The sequence below is a fragment of the Brachyistius frenatus genome, unplaced genomic scaffold (genome assembly GCF_029030835.1).
Source record: "Brachyistius frenatus isolate BFR_SWC_R1_liver_20210118 unplaced genomic scaffold, ASM2903083v1 Contig_21, whole genome shotgun sequence".
NCBI classification, from domain to species: Eukaryota; Metazoa; Chordata; class Actinopteri; family Embiotocidae; genus Brachyistius; species Brachyistius frenatus.
Window position 1 is genome coordinate 1,093,038 of NW_027210620.1, and position 27,160 is coordinate 1,120,197.

General features: G+C 40.4%; 4 protein-coding genes across 4 annotated transcripts; 2 read left to right on the plus strand and 2 right to left on the minus strand.

Annotated features, from left to right (window-relative positions):
* The first annotated feature begins 4,246 nt into the window (after positions 1–4,246).
* Positions 4,247–7,838, plus strand: myl12.1 (myosin, light chain 12, genome duplicate 1). The gene is made up of 4 exons (XM_069696332.1): positions 4,247–4,345; positions 6,237–6,436; positions 6,871–7,032; positions 7,239–7,838. Exons 2-4 carry the CDS (start codon positions 6,253–6,255, stop codon positions 7,409–7,411), a joined length of 519 nt encoding a protein of 172 aa, XP_069552433.1. The 5' UTR covers positions 4,247–4,345; positions 6,237–6,252; the 3' UTR covers positions 7,412–7,838.
* Positions 7,839–8,963: 1,125 nt separating this feature from the next.
* fastkd3 (FAST kinase domains 3) lies at positions 8,964–13,297 on the plus strand. Its single transcript, XM_069696333.1, has 7 exons — positions 8,964–8,999; positions 9,310–10,762; positions 10,890–10,975; positions 12,361–12,535; positions 12,630–12,699; positions 12,828–12,942; positions 13,044–13,297. The coding sequence occupies exons 2-7, from the start codon at positions 9,340–9,342 to the stop codon at positions 13,140–13,142; spliced, it is 1,968 nt and encodes a 655-aa protein (XP_069552434.1). The 5' UTR covers positions 8,964–8,999; positions 9,310–9,339; the 3' UTR covers positions 13,143–13,297.
* Positions 13,298–13,339: 42 nt separating this feature from the next.
* Positions 13,340–17,266, minus strand: chmp5b (charged multivesicular body protein 5b). Its single transcript, XM_069696334.1, has 8 exons — positions 17,116–17,266; positions 16,364–16,468; positions 15,547–15,593; positions 15,348–15,441; positions 15,194–15,265; positions 14,773–14,881; positions 13,807–13,922; positions 13,340–13,703 (listed from the first exon to the last, which is right to left on the minus strand). The coding sequence occupies exons 1-8, from the start codon at positions 17,182–17,184 to the stop codon at positions 13,653–13,655; spliced, it is 663 nt and encodes a 220-aa protein (XP_069552435.1). The 5' UTR covers positions 17,185–17,266; the 3' UTR covers positions 13,340–13,652.
* A 1,797-nt stretch (positions 17,267–19,063) lies between these two features.
* LOC138619684 (delta-type opioid receptor-like) lies at positions 19,064–25,009 on the minus strand. The gene is made up of 4 exons (XM_069696335.1): positions 24,820–25,009; positions 24,255–24,510; positions 22,013–22,365; positions 19,064–21,651 (listed from the first exon to the last, which is right to left on the minus strand). The coding sequence occupies exons 2-4, from the start codon at positions 24,500–24,502 to the stop codon at positions 21,122–21,124; spliced, it is 1,131 nt and encodes a 376-aa protein (XP_069552436.1). The 5' UTR covers positions 24,503–24,510; positions 24,820–25,009; the 3' UTR covers positions 19,064–21,121.
* Between the last annotated feature and the right edge of the window lie 2,151 nt (positions 25,010–27,160).

Consider the following 27,160-nt stretch of genomic DNA (forward strand, 5'->3'; position numbering starts at 1 on the left):
TCAGACCTCGTTGGCATACAGCCCACATTATGCCACTGCTCTTTAGCCGCCTTGTGTCGGCTTTTTACAGCACCAGTCTCAGCTGTGATTGTTGCTAACTTTAGCTATGCCGTTGTTATTTGCTTCACATTCAGCAAGTGCCAGTCAACTATCTCTTTGTCACTCTCTCTTTCTGTCTCACTCATTTGTGGATGTAAATATTGTCCCCTCTGATCATAAACAGCTACTAAGAGAAAGTAAAGTCAATCAAAGACTCAAAACCCTAACCCAAAGTATGACATAATCATAAATTGAATGTTATGATGGATTTAACTGTCCTTCCTGTTGAAATGAATTATGCTGTAGGCCATTTGGCTGGTACATTTAACTTGGCTGCTGCAGATGTTGGCACATTGACTTCAATACAAACCTCTGATTAGTTTTCATGGCAAAAATACCACGTCACTGAACACTTCTGAGGCCTTTGTGCTGAACATTCCTCCTTTGTGTTCCTCACCCATCACATAATACAATGATCAGCAGTCAGCATGACAACATACCTAAAATGTTATGACAGCTATGCGAGGTGTGAGCACATTAAAAGAGATCAACCCACCATTAACCACCGAGAGAGCTAATACATTAAGAGGATCACAGTATTCATGCAGTCTAATCAATACAGGATTAATTTTGTAAGTGCAACATAATTTACATTAATCTGCTAAATAATTTGCCAACATGTCATATTTAAACTGCCGGGATTAACTGAAAAGCAAAGATTTAACAGATAAACAGCATTTTGTTTGCATCTTCTAGGTCTAAATCTCTAGCACAAGGGAAACATGCATAAACGTTCCCAAACTGGAATAGTAGGAGTTGTTTTTACTGGTAATTATGTAATAACAAACCTCACAAATGAATACGTTTAATTTGTACAGATTGAATTAATTATCTGGGTGCAGTGCTGCCCTTTTTGTGGTGATTTAGAAACCATTCAATGCAGTGGATCATGATTTTCTCCTACAAAGACTCAAACATACAGATTTTACTGACCCTGCCTTTTTTATTTATGTTTTTTTTACATTTCAATGTAAAATATAATGTCCATAATACAAAGCAGACACACAGCTCAACCAGGGTTCCTCACTCAGCTTTTTGGTTTTAGCCATGACTTGCAATGGACTAGTCATGGTCTAGAAAACTACTGCATGAGCTGTTCTCAAGTTATAGTTGATGAGAATGCCGAGAATTTTGGACATTGCCATTTTAGTAAAAAATTTATCAAAAAACATGGACATTATAGTCAATAGTCAGGATTGCCAGGACTCAGGCAAAATGTCTTCCAAAGTTTTGTCACTTGTTTAAGTCATTTACAGATGATGAAACCTACCGGTCGAATACAAATTCACCAGACATGAAAATTTGACATGGGCATGAATAATTTGGGGCTTAACTATATATTCTTATCCTGTGTATGCAAGAGTCACACAATGTCCCTTGAGCTGTGAGGATATAAGATGTGGCAATAATAATCATATGGCATTATATTAACTATATTTATATCATCCCGTCGGACACCTAAAGGCACAGTAACCTACAGGATTAGTACACATGGCTGCTTGTCAAAGAATAGCATACAGTCTCTCTGTAGCTTTTATCGCAAACATCCTTTGGCTTCACTCTCATCTGACAAGAAGCTCCAATTAACACGCAGTTGTTACTCACAGCTGATACAGAAGAGTCTTTTCCTTGAACCTCTGCAGTTCCATAGACAAACTGAAGTGCATATCTAATGTGATAACACAGTCATCTAATGACTTCATCCGATTGTGTCCCCCATGGTATTTGAAGGGTATCATATGCTGCATAAATCTATTTTAGCTGTTAGTGCTTCACTATTATCAACAGGGAATTTTATCACCTTATAACCGGAATAATCAAACCTGTATTCTGTTATTGGTTTATTAACGTGAGTACATTATAATCTAATACAATCCAATGAGACTATCTGCAACTGTATGTTTGTTGACACTTCGTCAGGAAGTTGATGGCCATGTTTTGTTGCGTGTTTTTTTATTTCATTAGCTTCCTCTAATGTGTGAAATATATTGTTATTGTGTCGTCTTTGATCATTTTAACGTGTAAGGTGTCTTTGAGTATCTTGGAAAGTGCTATGTAAATATGATGCATCATTATTATTATTATTATTATTATTATTAATAGTAGTAGTAGTAGTATAGATAGCAGTGTGGTTGTTTTATCCTGCATTATATTGAAAGGTGTTTCTAATGTTTTGTCCATTTTCCACAAACAAACACAAGTGGTTTCAGTTTTTCAAACTTTTCTCTAACTGAATCAGGTCTACACGGACTGTGTTTGTGTTTGCAGTATCTGACTGAGTTCAGCTGTCCAGGAAATTCCAGCTGTATGGGCGTCTCAGGGGATCTATTGAGACTATTTTTATGACCTGTTTTGTGTTGCCTCCATACATGGAGCCTATATGAAGTTAGACATGAACATATTCACTAAACTCACTTACAGGACTGATAACATGCTGAGACAAACGACTAATTACCTCAAGAATTGGTCTAACTATCACTGAGCAAATGGGAAGTTTCTTATGAAAGTAGCGCACTCTAGTGGTTTACTGCAGCACTACAAAATCTAATGTTACTACGTATAAATGCAAAGAGGTAGAGACTGAAAAAGTTTCATTGTAATTAGAGAATGTCTTTTCTGTTTCAGTTTTAATGATTTATATTTCATCTCTCGCAACCTAGCATAGTTTCAGACTAATTAACCAGACATTCAAAAGAAAGTTGGGTTTTCAGAAGGAACTTTTTCTTTTTACTTATCACTTTACTTTTTACAAATACAACACAATAATAGACACTGAGGAGGAGGAGGAGGAGGAGGAGGAGGAGGAGGAGGAAAGGACCAGGCAGATCTGAAATAATTTAGTTCATGTTTTCAAGCTTTCATCCCCTTTTTGACCATCACTAACATCTTTTTAAGATGTTTTTTTTATGGCCCGCAGCGGTAGCCATATCAGGACCCTATGATCCAGGGACTATGTAATCAGAGACTGAGCTGGTGACACCAATCTTAGGTGTCCATCTAGAAACTATGATGACTGTATTTGGAATTTGTGGTTCTTTGTAGCAACATAAATATTTGAAGCATTGTTTACTTTCAATAGTAGTTTGGACAGACATAAACTACAGTTTGAATGTGTAATGGTGGCAACGCGGTCATTCCAGTTATCTATACAGCTCTAGACGCAGTAATACATTTAGCACTAAGCTATGCGATGACGATCGTGGTATATGTTCAACCATAAGCTTTGAAAGTGATGTGACAGCTGGACAAAAAAAGACAGATGTTGCTTTAGAAGTCCTGCAGCAGTAAGCCTCTGTTTACGGCGCCAACTGTTGTCTGACCCACGCTTGACAGTCAAGATCTATAATTACCCATCCCGTCAACATTTTTTCCTTCATTGTCTTGGTCTTTGTATATGAACTTCCTGTCATTTTTCATTAACCAGCAGGTCGAATGAAGTTGAAATCTCCCTTGTGAAGAGGAACCCAGCTAAGAAGGCTGAATAAACACATATTTACTCCAAGAAATACAGAGCAAACAACACAAAAAGGATCATATAAATGCCACATGCTACAAAAGAGCATAATTAAGTATGGAGGTATTAGGATCATCTAAATGACGCCAGTAAAGTAGAAGATATAAGCTTAATTAACTATTTTCCCTGTCAAACAACATCAATAAATAGGGAATATTGTAGTGACAACTATAATTTGCATTTTACAAGTGTAGTTTATCAAATAAGAAAAAAAAAATCATAATGTGATACCACATAATAATAATATAATAATAATAATAATGTGTTGTCAATAACTCCCGTCTTCCCACAGGGATCATTAAACTATGCCTTGCCTTTATTGCACAATAGAAAGGAAGACGTGTTCTCTCTTCCCTTAAAAGGACATATTGAGGAATGTCAACGCAGGCAAGGGAGTGTTTGTGGAAGTTACACTTACTTCACCGGGGGAGGGGGGGTGTCAAGATACATTATGTATTTTATGATTAATAATTAAAGGGCAATTTGGTAAATTTTTGAATGTGATTTGTTTAAGTAATCATCCAACTGTAGTATGTAGACCATGACGATGCAAATATTATGTTTCGGATGAGCAATAATTGCCGTTACACCGGCATATCGACCCCTATTTCCTGCAGTTGGTATGATCCGATGTTTTGTGCGGAACCCGACAGTATTATGAGGAAGTGAAGGGCGGTGGTTTGAGAAGAAGAGCAGATCGGGCTAGCTGACGAGTATTTTGGTTGTTGTCAGGTAAGATCGTGTTTTAATTCTCGGTCCTGCATTAGTTAGCTCCCTTATACACAATCTGCTATCTCGATACGACGTCCTTCTTCTGAAGGTTTCTATTTATATAACACGCCAACGCACCGTTTTTTTTTTTTAGCGCTCCGTCTATAACATTAAATAAACGGCTAACGGTTAGCCGCGCGGCTAATGCCTCGATTAGTTAACGCGGTGACACCAACTTGATTAGTCGTGAGTGATTATTTCACACTTGTAAAAGTTAGTTGTCCTTATGAATAATACAAAATAAAAATAGACCTGTGAAGCTGGTTGTCTCTACCGGCTGCTCTGTGTTAATGCGAAATCAAACTAGGCCTCAAACCATTAAGACTTTGCAGGTACTTTTTTTTAATTACTGTACGTATGTAAACAAGACTTTCCTTTCTAGTTTTATTTACTTTTTTGTGTGAATTTTGTTTATTCAGTTTTCTATTTATAATTTGTATTCCTACATTTTAACTGGCTTTACTTCTTGGCAGATCTTGTTTACTCTATTTTAGTATTCTAATTCACAGCTGGATTTTTTATTATTATTATTATTTTAATTCTCTATTGAGTTGAACATTTTATTTGGTCTTAAAGGTTTACTTATCCATAATTTTTTTATTATTATTATTATATTTATTTTTTACACTAAAGAAGCAGTTTGATTCTGCTTCGTTTGAGTAACGTGAACATGATAAAAAAAAATTATCACTTAACCTTTGTAATTAACCTTCTTAGATAAAATCGGTCAATATCAACTCAGCCAAAATAAATAAATATAGGTCTAAAAAAAAAAAATCAAGCAATAAAATAGAATAATTACCATGGATTAAAAAAAAAAAAATGATGATTAAAACTATGGCTTAATTACTCCGAAATGTAAGCCAGATTAAAGCGAGAGAGGTCTCAAATTTCTATATCGGCATATCTGCAGAGACATCAGGTCAAGATGGTACTTGCTTTCAAAGCTGGTTTAAGTCCATGAGCAGGGAATAGCAAAAAAAAAACCCCAAAAAAACAAATGTCAACATAAAAATGTGAATGTAGGACAGTTCACGTCTACTTTCAAAACATTGCCTGATAAGGGCATCTGTCCTCACATCAGTAACTTTTCCTGCCGACTGTGAAGGCAGTGAACAGGTCAACCTAGAAAGATGAGGAACATTTCCATTTATAGCTCAGTGAGGGACACCACACTAGGGATTCACTGCCAGAGCATTTAATTGCCCCGCCACCGAGTCGTGGACGTGACAAACGAAATCTTATTTTGAGCAGCATTATGATCTACTTTACCTTTTGGTCAGATCGTTGGCTTCTGTCCACTTCTGTCTTGTGTTTTGTTCTTTAGTGCTCGCCGGTAAATCCGGCTGTTTTCTGTAAATACAGAAAGTCAGAATAGGGTTGCATTAATTATTCTCATTATTGGAATTAAATCAATAAATCGGTTGTTTTGTCCAAACAAAAATTCAGTTCGCAGCTTTATAAGACTTTTAATTGAAGCATGTTTGGCTTTTTGCTAGAAAAAAAAAAAAAAAAAAAAAAGACCTGAAAAATGAATCATTGACCGAATAGGTGCCACATTAGTTTTTCTATCACGCAACTACTGATCATTTGGAGATGTAGCAATCATTTGATTAGTGTCTCACGAACCCTTTGATTTGTTTGCGATAGAGGCTCAGGTGATCTAGAAGAAAATCAATATATTCATGGTTCAATTTTTAGTATCTGAGGAGGAAGAACTGTCTAAAAATCTGACATCACACTCACAACTGTCACTCAGAGTGTTTGACTGACATTTAATTATGTTCTTTTGTAAGACCACATCAGGGTGTATAATAAACAGTTGTTTGTTTTTTGTTTTTTACCTCCACAGAAACAAAACAGTCACAATGTCGAGCAAAAGGGCTAAGGGAAAGACCACAAAGAAGCGCCCCCAGCGCGCCACCTCCAATGTCTTCGCCATGTTTGACCAGTCTCAGATCCAGGAGTTCAAGGAGGCCTTCAACATGATCGACCAGAACCGTGACGGGTTCGTCGACAAAGAGGACCTTCACGACATGCTCGCCTCTCTGGGTGAGCAGGAGTCCTAAATTCAGGCCGCGCTTAAACTAGATCACTGATAATGTCAAGAGTAAAGACGTTGGCTGTTCTGCACTTATTATTTTTGGGCGTGTACTTCTGTTTGCTGTGTGAGAACTAGAAGCCATCTATCTAGTAGATAAAAAAAAAAACCCAAAAAAAACCTTTGGTTTATGACCAGAGAAAAGTGTCTGTTTGTTTTTGTATTGCTCAAAGACTTGACCCTGGTTTCTTAGAAACAAACATATCCAGTCTAGTTTGAAGTTGGATTATCTGAAGGGGATATTTCAGACAAATAAACATGGAGATCTCAGAAAAGTGCATCAGTAAGAAATCCCTCCGTACAAATCTACCTGTTGAAAAACGGATAGCGTCTCCCTTTTTTTTTTTTTTAATTCTAAGTGCACCATGCGTGTTTATTTATACAGGTAAAAATCCAACTGATGAGTACCTGGAGGCCATGATGATGGAGGCTCCCGGTCCCATTAACTTCACCATGTTCCTCACCATGTTTGGAGAGAAGCTCAATGGCACAGACCCCGAGGATGTGATCCGAAATGCGTTTGCCTGCTTCGATGAGGAGGGGACAGGTAAATTGTGACCGTTGTAATTTCTTTCCTGGTGTACGTCAAAATGTCAGATCCTTCAACCTTCTTAGTTTTAATTTTGACGAAGAAAATGGGACCTTTTTTTTCTTCTTTTTTTTTTAAAGGGAACTTTAAACGATGTACTTTTGGGTTATACCCTACTTTAAATGATTTGGTTTTTTTTCCCCGACTGTTCCCCCCCCTGCAAGGTTTCATCCAGGAAGATTACCTCCGAGAGCTGCTCACAACAATGGGCGACCGGTTTACAGACGAGGAGGTGGACGAGCTCTTCAGGGAGGCTCCGATCGACAAGAAGAGCAACTTCAACTACGTGGAGTTCACACGCATCCTAAAGCACGGCGCCAAGGATAAGGACGATTAAAAGAGCCACACCAGCGTCTTTCCTCTGAACCCCTCCTCCTTCGCCTCTCCACCGTCAGCTAGATCACAGTGCTGCATGTCTCAACTCTCCCCCAGTCTAAACAAGCCAAAAGCAATAACTATCCACTCTGTTTGCTGTGAACTTCCAGTATTGCCAAATGTACACATCTGATGAGAAGGGAAAAAAAATAATAATAATCTGAATGGGCAGTTAAAATGTCATTGTTGTTGTTGTTGTTTTTTTTTTCCCCTGTCATGTAAAGATGTGAAGTGGCAGCACTTTGGAAGCTCGAAGGGATAAGTCTTTGCAATTCACGTGATCGGGTTTAGCTGAATTTTTACATTTTATAACATAAACTTTTTAAATAAAGCCCTCTTATCAGGATGTACTTCGACTGTTTCCCTTCCATAAATGACAACTGAAATAAGCGTTGCGTTACTCTCTTTATTTTCTCCGGGCTACGACAAAAAAAGTCTTAAGCACCATTTTTTTTCTCCACTTTTTGGGAGTTGGTCAAGTCTTAACAAGTCTGCTCTCCTTTCACCAAAATCATTCAGCGTGTGCTGACTGGCATGCACCGAATTCTTTCTGTAAAAGGGCAAATTTATAGGACCTACACTGAAAGCTGGTGGGAGACGCTGCGGCTTATAAATCAAAAAAGAAATCTGCCCCGAACGCAATGATTATCTCCATGTAGGGGTGAATGACGAATCGTACGGGGATTGGCCTTGTGGAATAAAAAATACTTACCTAACAGACATGTGAAGGCATCGAGTTGTCAGACGAGCGTCATAAAATGAATCCCGACGACTACATCAGTCCACATGACAAAAAGTATTGCTGCTAACCGAGGACGTACATCACCTTATGATAGTGGCCCTCCTGTGATTTCTACGCTAATTACAGCATAGACTAATTATAAAGTAAATTACAAAGACTTGAGTTTTGGCGGAGCGTAACCGTTAATAAGGTTGTTGTTGGTGACCGTATGTATACTAGTATGAGTATATTAAAGCTGACCAATTGTAAACAAACCTAAACGTTTTGGTTTTGTGGTTACGTCGCCCTCTAGTGTCTGAAAGAAACTTGCAATGTGCTGCATTCAAGTGCTACCCGAAAGATAGGAATTACAAGCGATTATTAAATAACACCTCTTTTAAAAGGTAAAGCGGTTATTAAAAGTATTTAGCAAGGCGATGACTTTCTGATATCAAAGCGAGTTAACATTTAGGGATCTTAAATGCAATAAAGCCCGTGATTTAGTATATATATATATATATATATATGTATTTCAGCCGAATTTTAATATAAAATCAAACAACCCTTCCTCTCGTGGGGGGTAACTTTTTCTTCTGCCCGCGTGGAAGGTTTCAATTTCGTAATTTTCCATCAATTGAATTGTCAAGTAGTGCCAATTTAAAAAATAAATAAATAAATAAATCAGTCGCACAAAAACACCAGGTTGACTCGTCGCACTATCGAATTGCAAAACTTCCGAGGTGACTTGAACGCCTCTCGCTCCTTTATGGAACCACGTGTGTTAGTATCTCCGGTTCATGTGACACTTTGCAGCTGTCGGGAGGTCCAGGTATGAATTTGTTCCCGTTTAATCTAGCTTTTGTTGTTGTTGTTTAATAATCACTGAGCTGAAGCGTCGAGCCTCGCGACACGTTTAACAATTACAACAGCAGCGTGACTCTTCTAGGCCAGCCGGGAAGCTAACAGCTAACAGCAGCCCTCAAGGTTGGTTAGTTAAAGAGTCGGGAAGGAGGGGCGGAGAGGTCGCAGTCGTTTCCCTTTCTGGTTCCGGTTAAACTAGATTTGAATGCCTCTTTCTTGCAAACTTCAAACACGCGCTTCGTTTCAAAGTGTTTATGCTTCGTTAATTGTTTTTTCAGCCGGTCGTGAGGAGCGCTTGCACCGGGATCATGGCTCTGAAGCTGGTCGGGCTCTGGATCCAACGTTACTCCGTTGGACCCGTCTGCCACGCCGGGCTCCCGAGTACCGGCAGGACGGGTCGGTCCTTGTGTGTGGCCTGCCTGTGCACGTCAGCCGGCCGGTGCATCCGGAGACGGGGCTGCCGGAGGCTCCAACCGGAGTCCGGGACGAGGAGCTTCGCCACCACCGTTAGGGAACCATCCTTTGTCGCCAGCAGCGATTCAGTCCCTCGGTTCTGTCTGACCCAGCTGCACCGGCCCACCTCTGTAGAGGAGCAGGCTTTCCGGCAGCGCCTGGGGATGTGCTCCTCCTCCCTGCAGGTCTTCAAACTGCTGCGCCCCATGGAGATCATGTCAGACACCATGGCTGCTGCTGCGCTTCACCGTGTGGCCGACCTGGAGCAGGACGGCGGTTCCCTGAAGGATCCCGCGGTGCTGGAGAAGGACACCATCCGGGCCCTGTGCTTCCAGCTGGAGCAGGACTCGGGGAGGCTGACGGATGCTGGGCTGGTGTCTGCTCTCCTGGCCTGCACGCGCCTCTACTTGGATCCCTGGAGCGGGCTGATGGTGCGGCTGGTGTCGGAGAGCCAGAGCAGGCTGGACAGGGGGAAGATGAGCGTTGAGGAGCTGTGTGCGCTGGGCCGGGCGACGCTGGCCGTGGAGGGCCCAGGCAGCGTGACGCTGGAGCAGGTGATGGAGCAGATTCAGAGGCAGGAGCCCGCCCAGTGGAGCCTCGCAGACCTCGCTGCCGTTTATAGACTTCTGCAAGGCATCGTGGGCGAAGATGGAAAACACAGGGACCTGCTGAACGCCATGCACACCCATGCTGTGACCGTCGCCTCCCGTATGGATCCCGCAGCCGTCAGCGGGCTGCTCAGCGCTCTGGTAACCCTGAATCAGACGCAGGCCGTGCCTCTTGTGATCAGTCTGTGCAAGCGGGCCGTGCGACATGTACCTCACTTCACCGACGAGGAGCTCGCCCACGTACTCGGGGCGCTGATGCACTTTGGTCACAGCGATCATTACTTTGTGGAGGCGATGGAGCGCTACGTTCCCACGGTGGCCTTCACCTCCCACCCGGAGACGGTCACCAAAGTGATGCAGTTCTTCGGCCGCAGGAACATCCTGTCGCCGACCGTGTTCGACGCCGTTGCCGAGAGCTTCGTGTACCGAGCCAACGACTACAGCACCAGCCAGGTGGCCCGGCAGATCATGGCCTTCGGGAAGCTGGGGTACCTCCCGCCCAACGCGGGCCAGGTGTTCGGGAAAATAGAAACCATCCTGCACACGCGTTTCTCCCACTTCCAGCCTCGAGCGCTGCTCAACCTGCTCCACGCCTGCATCCTGGTGGAGCGCTTCCCCGTCAACTTTGTCTCCAAAGTGTTCAGCAGTTACTTCCTGCAGCAGCTGCAAGGTAAAAACACGCTCACACACACACACACACACACACACCTGCAGTCGGTGTCCGCAGCCTCCCCATGAATGCACGATTACGACAAAACGATGCCAACATTGCTGATTGTGTTGTTTCTACGGTTTAGAGCCGAGCAAGGGAATCGACCGGGCTGTTCTGGCACAGCTGACTCAGCTCTACATGACCGTGAAGTTGGAGTGTTCCTTCTACGAGGTAAAGACTTCAAAAACAACATTTGAGGGTTCAGTACTTTCAAAGTTGAACGACAAAGGAACAAATGACAGAAACCTGAAAACACACGTAGTCAGTGAGATTCAGAGCATTTCAGTTGTGTGATATAACCTGCACCTGCTGTCTTACTTTCCTCCTGCTGTTTTCTGACATGTTGAGGTCCTTTAATATTAAAAAAAAATAATAATTCTACTAGCCCCAATCATTATATTATATTATAATTCATGATGCTTTTATGCTCGTGAAGTTGGTGTATCTCGTTGTGAAACATGGCTTTACTCACCATCTTCTGTCAGTTTCTCTGAACATCATATAAGCTGCAAAAAAAATAAATAGTTCAAACTTTACTCCCTGACTTTTATGTCCTGGTAATTACAGTTCGTAACGTGGGTTTATCCCCAGAAGAGTCCAAATAAGAGTTGGGCTGCCACACAGGAGAATAGGAAATCAAATATATTAAATGGAAATCGGTTGGGGAGATAGCTCGGGGATGGCTCGCCAAAATAACCTCACTAACAAAAGGCGCAAGGTAAACAAAACTCAAAACAATGAATGAATTGTCATCAATTAAGACTTGTTGTATTTAACCAAAACACTAATCATTATGTTCATGATTGGTAATCGAATAAAAAAATGTCATACAAATTATCCATTTAAATCAAATTCAGAGTCCAGATATGAAAATGTGTCTTTTAAGGAACTAGATTAAATGAGAACTATCTATTTTACCAACCAAGCAAGGCAGGTAGCATCCAAACAGGTCCAGGATGTAGTTGAACAGATTTAATGCCTTGCACCTGCTCCAACGATGCCTTGTTCTCCAGAAAGGTTTGAAGAAATCCAGCCGGTTCTTTGATGAACTAACGCTCTGTTCACTTCTTTTTTTTTTTTTTTAGAGCAAATATTATAATAATAATAATAATAATAACACTTTATTTCTATAGCACTTTTCAAAAACACATCCAGAAACTGAATTGAACTTGTAAACATCTCACTCTTTCAGTCATTCTCACTCCTCTCAGTTCTCCATGCTGCTTTTGTTTGCTGATTGCACCCCCAAGTTTTGTTCCAGCTGTCACTCATGTGGGAATCTTTTTTTTTTTTTTTTTTTTTATTCCTCTCTGTTGTGTTGTGAGGACTTTCCTGTGTCAAGTGTCCCGGGATGACTTGAGGAGATACTTTTATTCTGAAGGCTTCAGCATCAACAGATGTTCTACATTTCTAAAAATCGGATTAAAGAGTCTCTCTGTGTTGAAAAGGGAACCAACGAAACCTCTATATCACGGATGGATATTCTGCAGTTGGAAATCACCTTTTGATGTGTAACGTAACTAATGCGTCTGTTTTGTCTTTTATCTCGTCGTCAGGGTCCCAGGCTCCTTCCGAAATACCGCGTCAAGTCTTTCCTCGTGTCCAGTCGCTCGCTGGAGACGCCGGTGGATCTACAGCTGTACAACTCGGTGAAAAACGGGCTCGTGGATTTGCTCGGCGATCGTTCATACTTCGGATCCAAAGTTCTGACGCCGTACTGCTACACACTCGGTAACGAACGGTCAACATCTGCTCACCTCCTGAATATTTCTGTAGATTATCTACCGAGGGCCGTAACTTTTTTTTTTTTGCCGCGTCGCTGTAGATGTGGAGATAAAACTCGATGAGGAGGGATTCGTGCTGCCTGCCAGTCACGCCGACAATGTATACAAAAGGTAAAAATGTTTTATACGGTACCGGGTTGGTTTCTGCCGTAATGCAGGAAATGTAAAGTTCATCTTTTGAGAACTAGCTGGTCAAGCAGACGCTGTAGTTTTTATTTGATATTTGTTTTTTTTTTTAGGATCGCTCTTTGTATTGATGGACAAAAGAGGTTTACTACGAGCATGAGGCAGCTGCTCGGAAAAGAGGCCATCAAGCAGCGACATCTGCGGCTCCTGGGATACGAAGTGGTTCAGGTAAGACCTTCGCAAATCCTAAAATTCAAGTATCTCCTGGCCTTCTGTTTGTTTGTTTTTTTTTAAATAATTGAACGCAGTTATTTCCGTTTTTCTTCCAGATTCCTTACTTTGAATTTGACAAACTGCAAAACAAGAGCAGCGTCGTGGAGTATCTGCATCAAAGAATCTTCCCTCACACGTACAGGCTGAGCTGGTGATGATAAAACGACGACGCTGTGGTTGGACTCGTTGTAGCTGAAAGAAATCTCTATTTTTGCTAACAACTGTCATTGATCAATTATTTTGTGACAAGTTATTGCTTCCGCGCATCCACTTGTTCAACTTGACAATAAAGCGACTTTTGTACAAACGATGAATTTCTGATGTCACTATATCAACACCATGTTTACTACAGTTTGAAAAATATAATTTATTTTGTTCTTTTGCAGCTTCACGCTACAGAAAATGTACAAAGTTAAGAGAATCCCAATTAAACACCTCAGTCTTACTGACACAAGCTCAGCTATAAAGAATAATAATCACAAGGTTTAATTAAAGATGCCTAATTTAACGTTACAGGTTCCATCATTCATTGGACAGAGTATGCTTTGGTTTTCATTGCTGCCTACTAAGGCCAGGAGTGTCAGCTGGATAAATACAAAAAAAAAAAAAAAAAAAGAGGTTATGATACATGTAAAATTCACACTTTAGTGTTCTGATTGCAGCTTTTATGTAGCGGGAATCTGAGGAAGGCCGAACTCGTCTACCAGGACACCATCCTGAAACACAAAAAAGAAGAATACCCGTTAATGAAAACTAAACTAATTAGAAAACTCATTTAAAAGAAAAAAAAAACTGAAAAATCCCAGAGCTGTTAAGTACCCTGTTGGTTGACTTGTCACCAGGAAGTCCCTCTGGGATGGAAGGAGCAGTCGCGGCATCGTCCAGGTAGGAGCTGTCTTCGTCCATCAAGAGCTCGTCTCCCAGAGCGTCCAGCTCTGTGGACACGCCAGCAGTTAAAGAGGACGATAAAGGGCATTGATCAGAAGGTCTTATCGGCTCATATCTCATCAACTACATTTGTTTTTTTTTTGTTTTTTTTTTGGTTCTGAGCTCATCAAGTCCTCGCTATAGTTTATCTCTGGCATCAAATTAAAACCCACCACAAGTCAAGTTTTGTCTTTTAAGTGCTAAAATCTACTGTACACCCTGAATGCCTCAGAGCTTTAATGTGCAGAGGGATATTACTTTTTTTTTCCATAGCAATTTTATAAAATTATTTTAACAAAAAGAAAGATAACTTACACAATACGGTACAAATATTTCATTTTCATTCAGTTTAGAGGGCGAGAGTGTAACCCAGGATATATTCTGCTCTTACTATTTCCAGATGTCCTCTAAACAGCGAACACGCAGCCTATAAGTGGACGTTAACTAGACTCCGATTACTGCAACGCAAACAACTCGCCAAAAAAATAGCGAAATAAGGGCGACCTGTAAACAGCGTTGTCTCACTGACGCTGATGAGATTTGCTCCTGAATAAACGCAGCAAAAGTGTTGGTGTGGATGAAGCCTCGGTATTGAAAGACATTTTTTTTTTTTTTTTTTTTTAATATTGGACAGCATGACAGCAGTTCTGTCGGTGTAACAAAAGTATCATAGCTAAGTACCCAGCCTTAGATATGAGTGGAAATACCTGATTTATCTATAATACATACAGTATAATAGTATAAATCTAAATTAGGACGAATAAAGTTGTTCTATAACTTTCTAGTTTGTACTCTACTGTCTTTATCACGGTATCGAAGACAAATCTGGACACGGTGATGTTTTTGTTTTTTTCTGACCTGCTTCCAGGTCGTCCTCGTCGATTTCAGGTGTGCCGTAGCTTCGGCCCAGCGCCTCCTGAATGTCGTTGGCATCCTCCATCATGTCCTCCATCTGATCTTGGATATCCTGAATATTAAAGACAATTAAAAATCATTAAAATGTTTGTCTCTCATTAATAAACTCAGTGACAAAGACTAAAAACTTTTTATACGATTTGTCCTTAAGAGTGTTGTTTTTTTTTTTTTTTAATCCCATAGTTCCTCAATAATATATGTGAATTTAATATTGATATTTCATAAATTCTTATCAGATCATTTTAATGTCAGATAAATGGTATAGTTAGTTATAGCCAACATTTAATTTGGTCATTATGTGAATACAATTAACTGCAATTATAGTAAACTTGTACCCCCCCCCCCCCACCGCCCCCTAAAATACCTCAATCTGATCAATTTTCACGGTCTTGTAGGCTTTCTTCATGTCTTTGAGTCCGAGTTTCATGGCATCGACCTAAAAGAAAAACAGACGTCAGTAAATAAAATCTGTATTATTCAGTAGTTTGATTTGCGGTTCACGGTTTCTCATCTCTTACTGTGGTTTTAGTGTCCTTCAGGGTTTGGATGGTGTAGTTTTGTTGTTCCATGTTGAACGACTGCTGCATGAGGTTATCTCTCTGGCCCTCGTACCTGGAGGACGAAACGATGAAATAAAAAGTTAGATGAAAGGAATTTGAAGCTTTACATGTTCAGTAATTTAAACACTCTTTGACTTTGGGGAGTAAAATGACTCACTGTCGCTTCTGCTTCAGGACTCTCATCGCCTTCTGCTTGACCATGTTCTAACGAATGCGGAACAAAAGTTAGGAATTATTATTATATTCTATCAACTGATGATCAACATGAAACATGAAGCTGACGGAAGTATATGACAAGTAAGACAGGGTGTTAAACCTGAATACGTCTTGGTATCGCCTCACATGTGTCTGTATGAAAACATGTTACCGAACATCTGGTCAGATTTGAACTCTTCTTCACCGAATTCAGAATTTTGCCCGTTTTCAGACTGAACTTCGTCCCAGAAAAGTGCTTTTAAGGCTTCTTGTGTAAAGATATCGAACATTTGAGACTTTATCTCCTTAAAGTTACAACCCTAAAAATGATTACTATAAATAAAAAATGGTTTGTGGAAAAACATGCCCGCATTTCTGACAGCATGCTATAAAAAAAAAAAAAGTATTGCTTTGATTTTGCGGTACTTATTATATTCTTAACAGTATTAAAATGTTCAATAAACAATCAGCCTTAATAACAAGAAGAACAGCATTTAGTGATCTTTTCTGTACAGGATTTTTCCAGCATAAATGATGCGACAACACATTTTTCTTAATAACTAATAATGCACTTACACGTGTGTGTGTGTGTGTGTGTGTGTGTGTGTGTGTGTGTGTGTGTGTGTGTGTGTGTGTTGAAATAAATCGACTGCTTGCTCTTTGCTTCTATTTGAACTGTTTGGACTTTTTTTTGGTGACTTTTTTTGGACTTTTTGCACCTCAAAGGATTTCAAAATAAGAACCTTTATTACAGCAGCACAGGACATTAAAAATCTCACCTTTGACGGCCCGTCTCTCATCTTTTTCATCTGATCTTTGTACTTCATAAGTTCAGCATCTAGTCTGGCGATTTTCTTGTCGACGGACTCCGTCCGAGAATCAACCTGGAAATTAGGACAGAGAGCAGGACATTAAGTTTAGTGTGACTATTGATCATTAACAGTAGGATCTTAATCAGGGCCTTAAAAAAAAAAAAAAAAAAAAGGGATTTATCACATATACATGGGGCCTAATTGATCACCATTAATCTTCTCCAATAATTTGCTTCTTCCTCCACAGTGAATAAAAGCTGGGCCCAGAAACCCAACCAGTATAACTGGTTGCCGGTCAGCTGACTCACAGGACATTGTGTCGCCACTAAATCCGTCAAAATAGCTCAATTTAGTGCTCAAAATTACATAATGCTTTATTCACGACCTTGAACAGAAACACTCATTGTTTAGTTTAAAAAAAAAAAAAAAAAAAAACTTTGTACACGGACTGATTAGCAGCGGTACAAAGGCGTCAGGGGACAACGCCTGGTTTTAATAATCCTGTCCCGACGTCATAAAACGTAATTAATTCGTAGGATATTAAAGATCGTTTGTGTTGACGAAATCGCCGGTGTTCATAGATCGTGGCCCTGTTCACGGTTCATGAAGTGAGCTTTAACCAACGAGCTAACCCAGCCTCCATCTTTGTTTACTTGGTTCGACAGCGCGTTAAAAAATAAATAAATAAATAAAAAAAGTTACTTCAGGATAACGCTTACGTTTCCTATGCAGTCCGTCAGGTTCGGCGGCGGAGCCTTGGGTTGCCCTCTTCCAAATATACGATTCATTTCGGCAAAATCGGGGCTCAAAAGCGTAAAAGAGCGCCGCGCTAGTCGGGGTGCCGAGAGTCCCGCTGAAAGCAAACACCCGGAAAAGACTTCGAGGTGACGTAAGAAGGGTCACGTGATCGGACACGGATACGCCCCGCCCCCCCTCCACCCAAATCGCTCCTTTTGTTTGCGTGTTTTTCTCGTAAAAGTTTACTTCTCTGTTTGTTTGTTTTTCTTCATATGAATGTACTCGCGTCTCGTTGCTTGTGCAGGCAGAAATGTTCTGACGTCATCAGACAATAAGCGACAAAACACGTGAAGAACAGAACATTTAACTCAGGTTTGGGCATTTATGTCCAACCCTTTTATCATTTAATATGTCATATTTGCGTCTGTTACTGCATCTCTTTTTTTTGTGTGTTTTTGTTTCAGTATTATCTATATATCTGTGCCCAAAACGCCCTACATCCAGAAGGATTTTAATCCCTTGGGGATTGGGAGTTTGTTTTTATCCAAACTGGTAGACGGTGTCAAGCTCTACAGAAATGTAAAGCCTGTGATTTGTGATGTTGGGCCATGTCAATAAAGATTTGAACACATATGAGGCTACCTTATCCTATATATTATGTGGAGTATTTTTCAATTCACAGTCTGGTTTACAATCTGGTTTACAAAAACCCCAGTCTTAAAGCGGAGTAAATTGGTTGCCGTCATTCAACTAAATGTGAATTACTTTGTGAATTTGGCAACAAAGGGCCTCGCGTCAATTTGTTTACAGTTGTTTACAGTGCACAAAGACAAAATCTTTAAAGTGCAATGAAAACAATCAGGAAATGTCATAAAATGAACAATACAGTCATATGAAAAAGTAAAGTGACGTGAACTGGGAATGATGGATGTCAAGGTGTGACTGGTTAAAGGAACCTGAAAGGTTGCTGAAGCTGAACAGGAACTGAGGTGGTTGAGGATGTAAACTGGCGGCAGTTCGTGCAGCATTTTATCAAAATAAATAAATAAAAGGATGTTACATAAAAGCATAAAAGAAACAGAAGCATACGCGGCTGTCTACAGACACACATAATGTGGGAAAAGCTGCACAAAAAAAAAATGACAAAATTAATTCAAGGTACTTCCTGTTTTATTATCTGATTTTGTGGCTTCCTCTCAGAGGTGGTCAAATCATCATTATTCAGCTGATGTTATACTGAAATATTGCACATTGCTATATTTTTTTAGTGTTGAGCCAGGAATGATCCAACATGGAGGATAATAGTTAATTAATAAAGGCTCACCAGCTCCTTTTCGCTGTGGAGGCATCAACCAGATGTTGTCCTCGGTCTAAAAACTCCAAACCTGCGACGCAATTTCAGGACAATATGAGCCTTACATCTGTGAAGCCATGATAACCAGTGAAAGCTTAATATTGATGACTTCAATGTTAATGTGTTGATGGGAAAATTGGCATCATTGTCTGTCAGTCGTGTTAACACTAACATAGATGGCTGCAGTGAAACGTCTGTTCATGCCATATTACGTGAAGGCAGCCATCAATCATTGTAGGATTTCATTTTTTTTAAATTTATTTTTGCCTTATCGTGGTAATTACACTCTCCTTCCTCTGGAGGGAGCAGCTGGCTCACAGTTAAATACTTGAAACTGCAGAGGCCATGCAGACCGTCACCTCCTAATTCATCTCTGTGCAGACAACCATCAAACTGTGATTTTGATGAGCCACAGTGAGAGAAAGTTTACTCTTTAAAAAAAAAAAAAAAAAAAATTAAATATCCAAAAATCAATGATGTACGGCCGAGACGGAGAGACGTGTCTGGAGACTTTCACGCACACGACAGAGCGCTTACAATTTAAATCTGACAATAAGATGAGGAATCGATGTGGATTTGTTAGACTTGCTTTAATATTAAGCACTTCACAGACAAGATGTTTTGTCAATACATGTCTTGTTCGAATGACAGTAGACAAAGCCAATATACAGTATTAGATTTAAACAGTGAGCAGAGATTGAAAAATTAAAAACAATGCCTTGGTCACAGTGTAAATTCAGAATAATGTCTCTTATTTTTTTTATAATTTAAATTAATAGAACAGCTGTGCTTCATCTATTCTTATTTCTGTATACATGTTGCGGGTTTATTAACATTTTCTTTAAAAAGCAAGTGTTTCTATATTCATTAAATATTATCTGAAGTTGTCGTCTAATGAGACCGATGGATTTATACCATGATTAATATAATACAGAGTATATTTGCAGTACATTCAAAATAACAGCACAGTCCATCGAGCATATATGGCTGCTGATGTTGGTTTTAGCAATGATCATTGACATGCTACAAATACGATATATTTCAATGATGTCTGTGCAAAAAAAAAAATCTCTTTTCTGTAATTTATACAAAATAAGGTATCATATATATATATATACTACCATACTGTACATTTGTCAGAGTATACTGTGCTTAACTATGTGCACAACATGTTAAAGCAGCCATTCATGTCTTCGGGTTGCACGACATGAATAGCATGAAAGGTCAGCAGGACTATGCGTATCATGGTGAAAGCTATCCAAAGCACATGTTCATTATAAATACAACAACTTGTCAGCCTGGACACAACTCCAGGGTCAAAGCTGATTGAGAGCCCTCTGTCAAATTTTAAAAGCACATTCAAGTCCAGGATTTTCCCTTTAACTTTTCTCATTGTTAAACCTGCTTTGATGCAGCAGAATGAGCCTTTTTTTGTTTTTTCTTCCTCCCTTCTTTTTAATCTCCCACTGACTCTTATGCAACTCCAAAGTCTACCATGAGTCAGTCCTCTAACACTGCGGTCCATCAGCACTGTTTAGTCTCCGTCAGTCTCTTCACAGGAGTGAAAAGGCTCTTGGTGCGTGTCGGTGATTCATGCCTCTACAATTGACATGTTAAATGTAGTTGAAAAACAAAAACAAACAAACAAATGTTTTATACATGAAGTGCCGCTTGGCCGCATCCAGTAATTCTTCCTAAAATCATTTCCGCTGCTATAAACATGTTATCCTGGACTGTTCAAGGCACGTTTGGTTAGAGAAAACTTACAGGAGGAACTGACGATAATAAATAACACTTGAGAGACATAAATCAATACTTTTTATGTATCTCCTGCCTGGGGAGTCTTAGCATTATTATCTGACGACCTCTTATACAATATTAATGATTATTTTTACTGTTGATTAATCTGCTGACTATTTTCTCAATTAATTGATTAACCGTTCTGTGAAATGACACAAAAATGTGAAAACACCGAAAGATGCTCAGATTTCTATCAAGTGTAACAAAGAAATCACATTTTAGAAGCTACAAGCTGCAAATGTTTGCCACTTTTACTTTGAAAAACTCACCGAATCAATTATTTAGTTATCAAAATGACAGCAGATTAATGCACTAAGTGATTCATTTCCTATTTGTTGGAGCTAAATAATCCACTTAAATAATGAGCAGCATTTTCATAACGATAGATACTGATAGAAATAGATGCTGCTGAAGATGAACTTTGATCACATTTGGTCTTTTTTTTTTTTTTTTTTTACTAATTCAATAAAACTGTCATCTAGTTTACATCCACCTGTTAGTTTAAATGATAAATAAGCAATCTTTCTCACTACAATCATCAACTACTGAAGGAAAAAGTGTCAACAGTCGAAGGACAGAAGGTTGAAGTTGCCAAACAGAGTAGCTCTTTGTGGATTTATGGAAAAGTTTGAATCTGATTTCTGAACGCTTCTTCGATCGGTGAATCGAAACTATATCAATCTTGGCACTGTTTAAAGCCCAGGCGGTAAAGAAAATGAATCAACTTTCCTAATAGCGTCTAAAGTCTACATTGCTGACGTGACGTGCGTTAAGCCCAGGTCATGCGAGTCTTCCTTTCCAATGTGGGAAATCGAAGACAGTTCCACCGCTAGTCATAACGGCTTGCTAGTCCCGTCTGGGTTCTGCAGGGGAACAGCGGCCTCCCGCGCACCGCTGGGGGTCTTTTTGCTCCCCGACACCTTGTCCCCCTTCCGTCTGGCCGAGAGGCAGAAGTCCTTGAAGCAGCGTTTGAAGTTCTCGTCCAGGAAGGCGTAGAGGACGGGGTTGAGGCTGCTGTTGGTGTAGCCCAGAGCCACGCAGAAGAAGTAGGCGGCCATGATGGCGGTGGTTTCGGGCACGCTCACCAGAGCCTTGACCAGGATGAAGATGTGAATGGGCGTCCAGCAGACCACGAACACGGCCACCACGACCACCACCAGCCTGGTGATCCGCCGCAGGTTGCGATCCTTCTCCCGCGAGCCGGACAGCATCCGGACGCTCTTCAGCCTCAGGACCATGAGGGAGTAGCACACGGTGATGATGAGCACAGGCACGATGAAGGCAAAGACAAACACGCATACCTTCATCAGCGTGTCCCAGTATGCGTACGGCTCTGGGAACTGTAAGGCACACTCGGTGATGTCTGCGGAAGGAGAGGAGGAAGAGAACGTGCATTAAATAACAAAGCGCGCTTTTACTTTGTCGCAAATCAAATTCTACTTTGCACCTTTCTGCTGTGAATTTATCGGGCTGTTATGGAACAGCTAATCTGCACTCAGAAGGGAACATTTTGCTCGAAACACTTTTTGTTCTGGCATCATCAATATTCAGGAAGGACGTGCATGATGTACGGCTAATGGAAAACTCTTTCCGGACAGACGGAAGTGGTAGAATATATTAATGCTCTCCAAATTTTTATTAGTACGAGCTCGCAGTGAATTTCCAATACTTTGACAGCTGGCTGAAAATTGGAAATGTTTTTCCCGGCGGAAGTGCTTCCTCACCGCTGTTCGTCTGAGTGCCGCCCAGCACAAAAGCGGGAATCCCCGCAGCCGACGACAGGATCCAGATGCACACGTTGATCATCTTGGCTTTGATGGGAGTGCGGAAGTCCAGGGCTTTGACGGGGTGGCACACGGCCACGTAGCGATCCACGCTCATCATGGTGAGAGTGAAGATGCTGGTGAACATGTTGTAGTAGTCGATGGAGATGAAGACCTTGCAGACCACCTCACCGAAGGGCCAGGTGTTCAGAAGGTAGTCCGTGCTCTGGAAGGGCATCGTGGTGGTGACGAGGGCGTCGGCGAGCGCTAGGTTGAAAATATAAATGTTGGTGGCCGTCTTCATCTTTGTGTACCTGTTAAACATGCAGAACACAAGGGCCTGTCCTGTTACGACACAGAGTGGAGACACGAGGAGGGTTAACCAGCCGCCCAGACGGCCTCGGCAGCCATTCATTGCTTCCCTGACTCTGTAGAAGACCTTTCTTCTTCAATATGAATTAAACATCCGGCACTTCTCGTAATTGTTATGTATAGAACGCTGCTGCTTGCAGACCACGTCCAATCAACTTCTTTACACCTCATTCACTCTGATGGCATTTTTCTATGCGGTCACCTGCCAAGTTTAATCTTAAAGTTTGAATTTGAGTTAGAAGTTTTACCTGCGGCGGCACCAACAGGATAACATTAGGCATATATATTTTTTTTTTTTGGAGGAGGAGGGGGGGGGTTGTTTATAATGAATGTTAAGTATAAACTGATTATATAAAGAAGAAAAGTAGCCTAATAAAAATGTTCAAGGAAAAGTTTGACATTTCGGGAAATTCTCACTTTCTTATTAGAGTTATTGTAGATTAGAAGATTGAAACCACTCTCATGTCTGTTTGTTAAATAAGAAGCTACATTAGGCAGCTCGTTAGTTTAGCTTAGCATAAAGACTGTAAACAGAAGGAAATAGCAAGCCTCTGTCTTTAGGTAATAAAATCTGCCAACCAGCAACTCTAATGTTCACTAACTAATGTGTTGCATCACTTTTGTTTAATGTGTATAAATAGCAACTTTGGCTTTGAGCTAAGCGGCTGCCAACGGTAGCTTTACATGAAATGGATAAAACTGAACGTGCCATCAAAATGTTGGCGATGACTATCTGTATGTTCTCTACTACAAGTGACACTTTCCGAAATGCGTGTGGTATTGATCTCGTGTGAATGTAAAACTATTGATTAGAGCAGCTTCAACAATGCAAACCCATTGAAAGAAATGAAAAGTGCGCTGCCATGTCAGTTGCCTCGACTAAAACCTTGTTCGCCTCGTTCAACATGTATTTTGTGGCTCATGTTGACTGTAGATCTTAGATTTGTGTAATTCCAGATATTTGTTTACACTAAATCAACATAAAGCCTCTTCTATTATCAGCGAAATCGCCCTACAGGGAGCAACCGAAGAGCAAAACGAACAGTCTTTTCTGGAACTGAGGTGATAAAACTGGTTTCTATTGACAGGCGCAGCGATTTATCTGATTTGAGGTAATTGTTGTCTATGGACTGAAGCATACTGGATGGCACTGCTGCACTTCACATTACATCACATGAGATTTGTTGCTCTCACTGACCATAAATAATGTCCAATGAGGTCCAAGCAGGCTATCAGCTTGATAAAGCACCACTGGTTTCAGCTTTAATTAATACCATGTATGCCGGACGTGGAGAAATTTTTAGAATATTTTGGAGGTCTTGAGAGTTATTGGATTCATAAAATGGGCTACATGAAGATTTTGAGCTCTTTTCAGGCCGTGAGGGAGATAGATCAGTTTTGTAATGCCGTGCTTTTCACATTTAATGTTGGATTAGAAATGACAACATTCATCTTAACCCTTTCTTTGCCAAAACTCAACCTGTTTTCTGTCTTGAGACCTATTGGTGACACAATTCATCTGGATATTTGTCCCAAAAAGTGCATCCAAGAACAAAATCCAGGAGCTGAGACGACCACTGACTCAGACCAGATGGCCTAGAGGTCAGAGCTCAGTTGGTGAAAGTGCCTTAGAGCAATATTTATACGGAAAATAAATACACAAAAATGTGTCCCTACATGTGCCAAAAGAGAATATCTGCCTCTTATCTTTTCCCAGTTACCCATGCAGCAACAGTATATTAATTTCTGGCAGACTACAGAAAAAAAAAAGTCTGTGTTTATGTTGTTGCACAAAGTATCTGAAATTTATTTGACTTAAAAATGACCTTACCTGATGATCACATACATGACGAGGCAGTTGCCCAACAATCCGACCACAAACACCACGGAGTAGACTGCAGTGATGATGGGGATGATGGGAGACATGCTCTCCTGCTCCCAGCTCTCATTATCGTGGGTCACATTGCGGCTCTCAGAGTATCCGGACACCCAAGCAGAAGAATTCCCTGGGCAGTCTTCCGGCAGCGTGGAGAGGCACTTATTATCTTCTTTGAAAATTTCCACCGGAGTGTTTTCCATTGTGACACCTGTTTGTTGGGTTGCAAAAAAAAAAAGCGTCGGAATAAGACTTTCATGGGGATAAATCGATAAATGCCTGTGACATTCAGGGGTGAGCAAACAAGGCGCAAAGCACCACTGAATTCTTGATACAAATTAAAAAAGCAAGTATGATCACGGTCATTTAAAAACATTACACCTGCACAGGCACACTTTGGTTCTGGAGACACTTGTAGATCATGCAAAACAAAGTCGGACATACACACACGCAGTCGTTCAGGGGAAAAAACGCGCACGGGAAGCACACCACTCTAATTTGAAGCTCGCTGGTTACTCACCTTAATCACCCGGAATCAGCGGACGCACCTTGTTATGGATCGCTTTAAAAAAAAAAAATAAAAAAAAAATAGATCCTCTCAGTTATAATTCAGACCGGGTGGTTTTTGTTGCCTTGGGGAAGGTTACAGCTCATCAAAGTTTGGTGATGCTTCTGCGCGCCTGGAGAGGAGCAGCAGCGGCTTTGCGGACACTCGTGCACACGCACTGACGGAGATGTGGCGCGCAATCAGGCTAGACCCACCGCGCGCGCGCGCGCACACACACACACACACACACACACACACGTAAGTACTCTTCACCCAAAATATTATCTGACAGAGCGATGACAATAACCTGCAGGCGGGCACAGGGCTTCCCACAATCCTTATGTCACTTCAGAGTAAAAACTGTTGAGCATCATTCAGTAAGACATCCCTGATTTGAGTATTAGACGTGTTTAAAGGCAGAAGTTCATGATTAAAATGAAAGTTACATTGCAGTTTAATAAAACTGACCTCTGATGATGCAATCCCTCACTAAAATCTGAGAATATTATCAGATTAACGCTGTTCTCAGGGGGCCCGAAACCACATGTTCAATTTTAAATTTTGGTGCAGGAGACATGAATCTGGTGGCCTTCAGCCCTGAGTCGGTGCTATGGTGGCGGTAATAACCATTTTCATTGGACACAGCACTGCACATTTCAGAGTATTTCTGTTTTAGTGGACAGAGTACCCAAGGACAGAAAAGGGAGGTGATATATGACCGAAGTTCAACACAGGCAGGATTCAAATCAACCAACCAGCAAGTAGAATCATCCATTATTTAACCCTGCAAGTCATTGTAAAAGAAAAAGTCCACTTCTGCCTCTGATATCAATATTCTGCTGCATTTCCATGACCATTACCATGATTAATTCTCTCGATTTTTATTGATCAAACCTTCTAAATTGGCTTATTTTTCATGTTCAAGCTAGCAACGTAGACATTCTGTCCACAGGTTCATTCTTATTCCAATAAAAGCAAAAAAAAACCAAGAAACTCTTCTTTATGTTCAAATACTGGAACCACAAGCTGTTGTTGAACTCAATATTATGATTGTAGGCGAAGAATGTTCGATGCCAAAGTTGCACAGTTGTTTGAGGTGCATCTGTCTTCAGCTAGTGTTACTGCAATCCTTTCTAACAGCTTTAAAATATGCTGAAAGTTGTTTCATCAGCCAGATACAGCGAGGTAATGTAAATAACTTAACAAAAACAAAACTGATGACATGTTTCTGAAGTCTTAACTTCTGCTTATAGTCTCACAGACTTCGGAAATATCATTAAATACAATGGATTTTCAACTGCTTATCCCGACAGTACTCTCCTGTGAAGCTTGCATAACTCCAAAACTTGTTCATAATTGATCAGTTAATGATGACTGACACGTAAATAATAACAGTACAAACAAAACCAATTGAGACTAATGCATCAACCATGTGATTATTTATTAACCCCAACCATGTGTTTTTGCAAAAACTTTAATTTTCCTGTAAATCACATGGCTTAAAGCGTGCAGTAAGTTTAATTTTCGTCCACTACAGGAAAGTGTGTAACTTTAACACCGAAGACGGCCCAAAGCGTTGCAATATCACATATTGCTATAATGGACGGGCGCTTTGCGGTGAAACCGGGTTGATAATTTATATGGTGTAATAAAAAGCTTAGTATTTGTCAAACGTGGTTGCTTGTTTGTGTCAAAGTGAAGGTTTATCAACCCTAACTTTCACCAGTTTTTCACATAAGCATGGAAAATAATCCTTAAAGAAATAAAACAAATGATATTGAAGCAAATGTCATTTAAACAGCCGCTTTACTGTCATCTTATTGATACTTCACTTCTATTTTCTCTATACGTAGATGATGTTTTCATTTCTTCTCTATTAGAAGCCAATATGTTGAATTACTTCATATTCTTCACTTGTATCAAAGACAACAAACGTCCTCGGGCAAACACTCAGAATAAAAATAAGAAAAGGAATTGTTCACATATAATGCATTAGTGTGACATAATGCAGTGATTCAGATCACGATGCGAGTCATCCTCAGCATGTCATAGGCAGGCTATAGTGGCCAATCTACTCCAGTGCAGTTAAGGTCTTAGTATATCAGGAGGCCGTGGATCTGAAAGCTTCTGTCCAGAATTATGGTGAATATGAGGAGAAAAACCAATGAAAATCCAGTTATTACTGCATCAAGAACATTTTTTTTTTTTTAAAGGGTTTTGCTGCTGACTCAAACTGTAATGAATGAGCTCGTTTCCGCTCTGCATCCCTGCTTTCATTACATTTCTTTATAGTCAGAAATTTCTCTGTGCAGCA